The sequence below is a fragment of the Podarcis filfolensis genome, assembly GCF_964270895.1.
Source record: "Podarcis filfolensis genome assembly, chromosome: 9".
Lineage (NCBI taxonomy): Eukaryota > Metazoa > Chordata > Lepidosauria > Squamata > Lacertidae > Podarcis > Podarcis filfolensis.
This window is the reverse complement of record NC_139610.1, coordinates 55,249,989-55,260,266: the sequence shown is the minus strand read 5'-3', so window position 1 is coordinate 55,260,266 and position 10,278 is coordinate 55,249,989. Positions and strand designations below refer to the sequence as shown.

General features: G+C 45.1%; 1 protein-coding gene across 2 annotated transcripts in view; it reads left to right on the top strand.

The window, feature by feature from the left end:
* The first annotated feature begins 6,970 nt into the window (after positions 1-6,970).
* ARHGEF38 (Rho guanine nucleotide exchange factor 38) overlaps positions 6,971-10,278 on the top strand; it is a 53,129-nt gene continuing 49,821 nt past the window's right edge. For both annotated transcript variants that reach the window (XM_083571244.1, XM_083571243.1), the window contains exon 1: positions 6,971-7,347. In XM_083571244.1, coding sequence (XP_083427370.1) covers positions 7,146-7,347 — 202 coding nt within the window. In that variant the 5' untranslated portion in view covers positions 6,971-7,145. The remainder of the gene's footprint in view (positions 7,348-10,278) is intronic.

Genomic DNA, 10,278 nt, shown 5'->3' with positions numbered 1-10,278 from the left:
TCGCGGGGATTCTAACCGCCAACCTTCTGAGTGGCAAGTCCTAGGCTCTGTGGTTTAACCCACAGCACCACCCGTGTCCATGGGTTAAAAACAAAAAGTGCCATTTAATTCACACAGAAGCCCTATCCTAGCCCAGAAGATTGCATGTGCATATTCTTCCAGGTGCAGTTACACAGTATTTTTGAAACATAAAGTTGCATGTATGATATTTCCTAATTACTGACTTGGCTTTTCTGTGACCCCCCTCCTCCCACCAGCATTAAATCAAATTTCAAAAATGTGTGTCCGCAAGCTCTGTTGATGAAATGCCCCATTCATTTATTGAGGTCATTTGGCTCCTCGAAACAGAGAAATCTGTCCCTTTCCTTTTCTGACTGCTTATTTTGGAAATATGCTCACCTGTGTATATACGCAATACACTTGCTTTTTGTATATGTATAAACTTAAGACTCCTTGGGGGTTGTTTTTTTCTGAAGCAAGAAGAATGTGCCTTCCTTTTCCCTGCTATTGTGGATCCTCATTTGGATTATCTCCTCTGCAAAGTCTTACAAAGATCATTAAAGGGAATATAACTTTGTTAAACCAACGTTTTGCATAAACCTTTCAGCCATAAAATGCATCACAGTGGCTTTGAGAGATCAGGCCTCCTAGTAGATTTGCATTGCTCTTTACTCAACATGCCATAGCATCAGATCAAGGGCAATGTGTCAAATGATAAAAACCACACTAAAGCCAAAGAGTTAGTGATTTTCATGCCCTTTCTTTACCTGTGTTTTTTGGCCAGCAATGTGCCAAGACTCATGTAGCCCAAACCCATAAACTAGAGGGAGATGTCAGCTGGTTTGAAGGAATTCCAGGGTTTGTAGAAGATGGGGGGGGGGGCTAAAGAGGAAGTGGGCCTCCCAAAGACAGCCAGGGAGGACTGAGCATGCTCAGTGACCATGAAATGCTGATTGACTCTGGGTAGGGGTGGGTAATGGGGTGGTGAAGATGAATGGATAGGAGCAGCTGGAATCTTGAATGCCACACTGCAAGTTACATTCCCAGTGCATTTACTGAGCCTGTGGTTTGGCACACACTCTCTCTGTACATATTGAGCAGATGTGAGGTCCAGAGGGTGGCAACACAAGAACAGGCCTTCTCTGTAGTGGCTCCCTGTTTGTGGAACGCTCTCCCCAGTGAGTTGAGCCTGGTGCCTTCATTATATATATTTTAGGTGCCAGGCAGAAATGTTCCTCTTCAACCAGGCCTTGGGCTGATTAAGAGTCTACATCCTTTTAAACGTATCTGAGAAGGGGAGTGTTTATCTTATTTTGTTTCACTTATTTACTTAGGGACGCGAGTGGCGCTGTGGGTAAAACCTCAGTGCCTAGGACTTGCCGATCGCATGGTCAGCGGTTCGAATCCCCGCGGCAGGGTGAGCTCCCGTCTTTCGGTCCCAGCTCCTGCCCACCTAGCAGTTCGAAAGCACCCCTCTAAGTGCAAGTAGATAAATAGGTACCGCTTTATAGCGGGAAGGTAAACGGCGTTTCCGTGTGCTGCGCTGGTGCCGGCTCGCCAGAGCAGCTTCGTCACGCTGGCCACGTGGCCCGGAAGTGTCTCCGGACAGCGCTGGCCCCCGGCCTCTTAAGTTAGATGGGCGCACAACCCTAGAGTCGGACACGACTGGCCCGTACGGGCAGGGGTACCTTTACCTTTATCCTGTATTTTATTCTGTGAACCGCTCTGAGATCTTATGATGAAGGGCAGTATATCAGTCAATCAATCAAATAAATATCCAGTGTTCTCTAAATAGGCATGGCAAGCACAGAAACTGTATAATGGCTGCTAACTCTATCAGTTTACTACCCCGCCATGAGAAACTACTCTTGTCTTAACACTGGAGCTTTGATTTATCATTAATAAGCAGCCAATAAGTGCCATATTTATTCCTTTGGCTACCTACATTTCTTGTTGTTGCTTTCATCATGGGTCTGTTCTTATCTTGCCACTGTTAACTGAGGAGAAATTACATAAAAGTTCATAGGTGCAATGTTCAAAGTCCTCTGAAACACAGCCATGTATAGGTTTGGTGGTTTTGTTTTTTTTAATCACTCATTTCCACCTCTGTGATTTCTTCCATGGGAGCTTTCCTGCAGCCAAGGGCTCATTAGAAAGGGTTCACTGATAAATGCTATCTCAAATGTGTGCTTTCTGCAGAGCTCTAAAAGTTTGGGAAAAAAGCAGTTGAAATGTTTACTTTTTTTACCCGTAGATTACTTCCATTGACAATGGTCTTCCGTTCGCAGTGACTTCAGTCTTCTTGTAAAAGCCTGAATGGCCATGTAATTAAATTGTGCGACACAAAAAGGGCTCATTTCACAGTGATGGCGGACAGAGAGCACAGCCTTTCTATGTGTTAGGATTCCAGATTCAATCTCTTGCATCTCTCATCAGAGGATCTCAAGTAGCCTGGCTGGGAGAGATTTTCCTCCTGAGACTCTGGCGATAAGAACATGAGAAGTCTGCTCCCCTTCCCTGGGAGGGGGGAGCGGTGTTGCAGACTGGCATCCGGAGCCCCAGTGACTCGGATTGGGGGCGAAGGGATGCTGCCCATGTCACCGAGACTCCCAGCTGTGTCACGCTGCTGGCCGACCAATCTGTGCAGCCAGGGGATGTGGCCACAAGATGTTTAAACTGCGGTGCAGCCGGGGGGCTGCCTCCTTTTGCCTCCTCACCAGATCTCCCAGCCCACCCGCCCTCTTTTTAAGCTTTGGTATGATATGACCTTGCTATGGACATATGTCGGCCGCCATATTGATGGGGCCACATAGGAAGTTTTCCCACATGGCAAATTGGCACCAGCCATTTGGTTTTCGCCTACCTTGTAGCAATCGTCATAACTTTGTGAGGGTAGGCATTAGGTAAGCCTTTTTTATGGGAGGAGAGGTTGTTGCCTCTGCCTGCCCCGCCTCGATAAGGGTATCCCGTTAAAGGGGTCTGGGGGTGTGGATTCTGTCCAAAGCCTGTGCGTGGGCTAGGGCCATGCCACAACCCCATTGGGGACCCTGGGGGTGCTCCCCGTACCGGGGGTTGACCCTTAAGAGATTTAAGAGTGCAGGAGCCAGGATGTAGTCTGGTTTCCTCCAATGCCTAAGCCAAACCATTCACTATCCGTGTCCTTGTGTGTTTATTATACAGTGGACGCTTGGGTTGTGAATGTGATCCGTGCGGGAGGCACGTTCGCAACCCGCAGCCTGTCTGCGGGTTGCAATTCGGCACTCATGTGCAAAGCGCTGAAACCCGGAAATAACCTGTTCTAGTGCTTCCAGGTTCAGTGTGGTGCACAACCCGAAAATGCGCAACCCGAAGCACCTGTAACTCGAGGTATGACTGTATAAGGGAACTATGGGGCTTTGTCATGCAAGAGCCTGTTTCTCACAGCAGATCCACCCAATGCCTCTGAGAAGCTCACAAATAGGAACATGAGTTCAGTAGCCCTCTCCTAATGTGGAGGCGCCACCGCTCCCCACTTTCTCCCCCAGGATAGCCTTTGTACCCATGGATAGTTTTATTTCAGTTTTATTATACCTCCCTTCATCTGAAGTTCATTGGGCAGTTCGCAACATGCAAAATGAAAACACAAATTACATAATAAAAACAAAAACAACCCCCTCTACAAAACCCCCCACATGGAATGTTAATCAGCCAAAGGACTCATTAAAGAGAAACATTTTCATCTGACATCTAAAAATATGTTATAATAAAGACACCAAGAGAGACTCCTCGGGGAGAGAATTCCAGAAATGGGGAGCCACTGCAGAAAAGGTCCGTTGGACCTTTTGTGGCATACGAAGAAGAGCCTCAGATGATGGTTGCATATGGAGAGAGATGGTCCTTCAGGTATTGCAGTCCCGAGCCATTTAAAGCTTTGTAGGTCAAAACCAGCAATTTGAATTGGGCCCGGAAATTAATTGGCACCAGTGCAGTTGGGCCAGGTTCAGTGTAGTTGATGGTTCCACTTTTGACTGGAAGCCAAGGTCAACTGTTGCACTGCCCCTTCATATTGGGGCCCATCAGAAACACCATTCTGAGAGCCCACTGAAGTCTTGCAATGGTTCTTTAACAGTGAAATGTACTGTCTGGTTAGAGCAAAAAAAATTTTTTCCTTCCAGTAGCACCTTAAAGACCAACTAAGTTAGTTCTTGGTATGAGCTTTCGTGTGCATGCACACTTCTTCAGATACACTGAAACAGAAGTTGCCAGATCCTTCTATATAGTGAGAAGGTGGGGAGGGGTATTACTCAGAAGGGTGGTGGGAATAGTTAGGGTTTTTTTTGTTTTGACTATGGCAGACCAACACGGCTACCTAACTGTAACTGTCTGGTTAGAGGTCTTTGAGCAGCAGCTAGATGAACACCTATGAAGGATAAGGTTATCAGTGGATTTCCTGCACTTGCAGGGAATTGGGCAAGACGACCTTGAAGCTCTTCCAAGTTTATGGCTCTGCTGTTGTATTTTTTTTAAGTCATATTTGCATCAGAACTGAGCCTCGGTTTGCAAAATTGCAATCATTGTTAATAATGACCCAGATGTTATTTTCACTAGATTACAAAGAAATGCCCTATACCAATGAGAAGGAGTTGGCTGCAAAGGAAAAGGAACATTTGGTTTACCTAGCAGCTATCAGAGGCATGATAAAGGCACATTCACCACTGGAGATGTGGACAAGGATTAGCAGTGAGCATAGAACAATAACTACTGATACACTTGTAATGATGTTGCCTGGGAACACAGCACCAATGTTTTCTGCTCGGAGACCAGCACCTGTTTCCCCACTTAAGAAAAAGCTATCTTATAAAAAGGAAATTCATAGGAACATTAACATTGGCAAGGCTATAGCTAACATGAGGACAGTGTGTGCTTCCATTGTGCGCAGGGAAATAAATGGTTTATGCTCTTCCTTGTACATATAAGTGCTTTTTGTTGAAACTAGTTGCTACATATTTCAGTGAATCTTAGTATGCATCTTCCATCTGAAACCTGATTAGCTAAACAGTAACGGCCATTTTACTATCATTGATCGGATTATTTTTAACATCCTACCAGTAAATTCTCCATTTGCATCTACCCAAACGCTCATTCTCTCTGCAAATGAAAGATTTAATATTCTGGGCAGGAACATTTTTGTTTTAGGCACTTTGCATATGGGCAATGTTATTAAAAGAGCGACTTCCACTTGCTCTCTGTCTGTTATTGCCAGACCTAGTTTGTCCCTGTGGTGCTTCCGTAGAGGCTTGTTATGTGAGCCAGAGAGATCCATGATAAAGCTCTGCCTGCAATGAGCTAATAAAGCATATTCCTGTTACGAACTGACTGAATAGACTGTGTTTCTATGATACTACACGGGCCATATTTTCTCCTCCCTGAGGTCCTCTTCCCTAAGGCCATTCTTTCAAGGAGGAAATGGTTACTGAAGAAGAAGTACTTCTAGCAGCAGCTGAAGCAACAGCTTTTGTTGTGTCAGGGTGGCAAAACATGGGTGGGAAGATGACTTCCCCACCCACATTTCACTTCTCTTCCCTGCCACTTTATTCACCTTATTCTGCACCCAAGACTCCAGAACTGTCCAGGTGTGCTAGCATATCAAGAGTTCAAATTCCACTAAGCTAGCTCGCTGGTAGGCTTTGGGCCACCAGTTGCCATCTCTCAACCTCACTTACCTCACAGCTATCTGAAGAAGTGTGCATGCCCACGAAAGCTTATACCCAGAACAAACTTAGTTGGTCTCTAAGGTGCTACTGGACAATTTTTAAATTTTATTTATTTATTTCGACTGCATCAGACCAACACGGCTACCTACCTGAATCTTATCTCACGGGGTTCTTGTGCCTTAAGATCCTCATAGATGGCTCTTCCCTGCATTCCATCCTGAGGACACTTGCCTTTTGTGGTGATGCTTGGAGAGGACCCTCTCTGTGGTGGTGCCCCTTCTGCAGAATGCCCCCCCCCTTTAGATGTGCAACTGGTGCCAGCCTTGTTAACATATTGGAACCATGTCAAGATTTAAGTTTATCCACCTGGGCAATTTAAGGGTTTTACTGTTTGACCTGCTCTGCCACTGTTGCCCTCTCTGTTGTTTATTTAGAATTGTATTGTGTGGGTTTTTAAAAAAATATATAGATTGCACTCCAATCTACTATCTGTATAAACAGAAAGGCAGGTTTTATTTTTTTTAAAAAAAAATAATAAACAGTAATTGTGAGGATAATCGGGCAGGGTAGCCTTGTATGCTACTCTCAGCGATTTGGAGGAAGGTCAAGTTTTGGTTTTTAAAAAGCATTTTTTTAAAAAAAAAACCTTATTTTGCTCCTTGCAGTGCACAGAACTTAGATGTTACAGTTGCTGCTTAACAGAATACAAAGTGTTTCAACTGAGTGAAGGGAATATATGTATAATTTTGTTCCAACCATAAAATAAATAAATGCAACCTTGTAATCATAAAAAGGCCTTGCAACTGAGCATTGGATTGAGCTATAAAAAACATTGACCTCTATCTGGGTTAGTTAATCATGCCCTGAAGCATGAGAATAGAGATGTTCTCACCTTGCCTTGCATGACAATGACTCAGGTGTCCACTGCCTGTCAAGTGTAAAGATATGCAAAGTCTCCACCTACTTCACCTAAAGGACAGGATATGCCGAGGGTGGAGAAGCAGAATTAAAACCATGCATTAGTTTGTTTTCACATAGATAAAAAGGTGATAAAAAGAAAGAGATGTAAAAATGAGGGAAAGATATGCAAGTGAGCCTGCTTGCTCCGAAAGGGCCTTGCCAGCTGATCAGTCCCTGCTGCTATGCCATGCCCTGTGCTGCAAGTCTCTCAGGTAACAGGTGTCTGGTTCCCCAGTCAGTGTAACTAAAGGATGACCTCATAGGGGTGGAGCCCTGCTAGGCTGCAGAGGTGGCAGTCAGGTGAGCCAGGTAAGAAGTGGAACTTTGAGCAAGACAGCTGATCCATTGGAGAAGCTGCTCCATTCACCCAAGCAACAAGCTGGCAAACACACCTCCTGCAAGGGAGAACCAGCTTAGCTTTTCTACTCAATCAGGTTTCTTTCTTTTCCTTCTCCTTTTCCATCTCCTTTCTTTTCCTGCTCTGGTCTGGAAATGGATGCCAAAGAGCCACCTGGGAAAGAAAGTGTGGGGGCCAGGAAAAAAAACTTGACCTTCATAAGGCACAGGCTGTACATGCTGGAGAGGAGGAAGACAGACACGGTGGTGGAGAGTCATATTTCTGGAGACCACAACAGCTCTGGGACTTTGAGGAGGAGTCAGTCCGACAGGAGTGAATACAACCAGAAATTACAAGGTAATAAAAATGAGGAGAGGAAGGGCTTGAGGCTGCAGTCCTAGCCCTACTAACCTGGGAGCCAGCCTCATGGAATTCAGTGAATCTTTACTTCTGAGTAGACCTGGCTAGGACTGCATTGTGACCCACATTTCTGAAGTACTGGTCTAACTATTGGAAAACAATTCCATACCAGAGAAGCTTGCATGATGGTGTTAGCTGTGATGGAAAGTGGTGAGCAGGTTAGATGTGGTGAGAGCTGGTGGAAAACATTTTTATGAAATAGATCTTATTAAGCACTTGCCGGTATTATTGTTGTTGCTGTTGTTAGAAATAGGTTCTCCACTGTAGCACCACTAAGCTAGGAAATACTTTGAAGGGAACCTAGTTCATCTCACGTTGAGGGGAAGTGCGTGATTAAATGCAATTTTGCAGCATTATAACTGTCATACTGCTCCTGCTGTAACACTTTGTAAGTAACACAAGGGGCAATTTTAATGCATTGAAGCCACGCATTGAAATATACAGACAGGGTGAGATATTTTGTAGGCAGCCTTAAATAGTAAGAAGTCACCTGGTGAACGTTTGTCTTGCGGGGTGGGGGGAGATGCTTTGATTTGGTTATTTTCTTGTTTGGATTAGGAACAGGTGATCTGAGACAACATACATTTTCCACCCCTGCACACCCCTGAGGCCACACATAAGTACAATGACATTTTATTTTACACATATCTATTCCCTTTGGGCAGAAGGGTGTGTTTTCTCTCCTGCAAACTGCAATCCCCAGTGCTATTTATTGCACAGCTGTCTCCGTGAATTCAGCAGAACTCTGATCTCCCAGAGTGCAGGGAGAAAAAGCATAGTTCCTAGGACTTGTAGCAGATTTGAAATAATGAAAATAAAGTGCCGTTTCTGAGCAGGGAAAATAAAAATGCAGAACCATCTGTGCACCATTAAAACGACTTCCTAGACAACTATCCTCTAAAAGAGGGTTAGGCTATACGATCAACACGCCAGTTCTACGTATGTTTACCTGTAAGTGTGCATAGGATTATCAGCAAAATGGTTTAAATAACTACAGTGAAATTTCTTTTCGCCTCACTGGAGGAATGCAGTCTGTAAAACTACACTGGTAATACGGAACAGGTTTGGTTATGCTGCCCTAAGGCCATGTCCCCATAGGCTTTCACCCCCCCCCTTTCCAGGGAGAACTAGATCTCTGTGATGAACAATAGTCCGTGTTGTTCTTAGTCCCCCCTCCCTCCCTCCAGCCCTTCTAAAGGGTACTGCAGACATGGCATTTCCTTATATGCAAAGGCTACCTGGCAGAACACTTCGGCTGCACAGAACATTCTTCTTAACACACAAGGAAACAGCATGTGTGCATTTGCTTGGTGTGTCAAGGGAAGGCTATGTTGCTCTGCTATATATACAGACCCAGAGCCGGCAGTGTTCTGCCCACCCCACCTTCCACAATACCTATTCAGTAATTCCAGGACGTACTTTCATGTCATATGATCTAGTTCCTGGTGAGCAGTAAAGATGCCCCAGAGCTTACGTGCCCGTTGGACCTGGCCCAATTTGCATGGGAACTAGATTTCACAACTTTGCCTAGCCTGTTAGTGGCATTTTGTAATTTTCTCTCGTTTGATGTCGGGTGCTGAATACGGTTGACCTTGCCATTGAAACATTAGACTTTACACTGCAATGCTATGGTTCTATGATTCACAGTAAGCTTGTTTTATTGTTCAAAGAGCATTTCCTATCAGGGCTGTCATTCCATAGAAGAGAGTCCAGTCATTCATTTGATCACATGAAAAATCAAATTGCCCCATAGTGTGGGTTCTCTTGATCAAGATGCTCCCAGTGGATAGTTCCCTGGGAAAGGAAGCCTTCCTTGCTTCCCTCGGTTCTGGCTTCAGTTGCTGGATACCAGGAGAGGACAAGGAATGTGGATGTTTTTGCTCCTTCTCTGTGCTCCTCTCACTGCTCGCCTAAAGAGAGCCTGCACAGACAAGCCAGGAGGGGGAATAGCAGGGCCAGGAGACCCCATGGATTGGTATTGGTCCCCCTACTGGGATGTGAGCATCAGCCCAATGATGCCAAAACCCAATGGCCGACTTGAAGTTTCAAACATATAAGAGCTCCATGAATATGCATATAGGTCAAGGGGCGGAGTCTGCTGCTGTATACTGCTCTGCCATGCACATCCCATTGTGTCCAATGGTGCTTTAAATACTTGCATTTTAAAAGTAATGCAAAACAACATTTTTAAACCTGTGGCTTGATTAACCTGGGTGCCTTCTTTAGTCATTCAAGATGTTTTCAGGCTACATGCTTCCCTTTCAGTTAAGTAACTCAATAAGGGCAATCTTTTGAGTTTCTGTAGTATATACCTGGGTAAGATTGCACTGCAAATCCAGTGAAAAAGTGGGACTTTCAGCAAAATGCTGCAATGTCTTGTTCAGTGTCTGAGCCAGCCAGCAATGCCCTCTTCAAGGAAACTCCATTCCATCCCCTCCCTCCATCAGACGCTTAGCCCTCAGTGCCCACTGAGCATGCTCACATTTGTTGCTGGGTCCCTGCCTCTTTAGATGGTACCTGGGGTGTGTGTGTGTGTGTGTGTGTGTGTGTGTGTGTGTGTTGCTGCTGCGAAGCTTTGGGATTCCCCTCTCCAAGTCAGCTGATATCTCCCTCTTGTTTGGGATGGGGGAAGAACCATTTTGGTGATATAAGGATTGGCACCTGCAGAATGAGCTGGCTGTTAGTATATAGGAAGTTGCAATTCTATTGTTGTTGTTTAGTTGTGTCTGACTCTTCGTGACCCCATGGACCAGAACACGCCAAGCACTCCTGTCTTCCACTGCCTCCCGCAGTTTGGTCAGACTCATGCTGGTAGCTTCAAGAACACTGTCCAACCATCTTGTCCTCTGTTGTCCCCTTCTTCTTGCA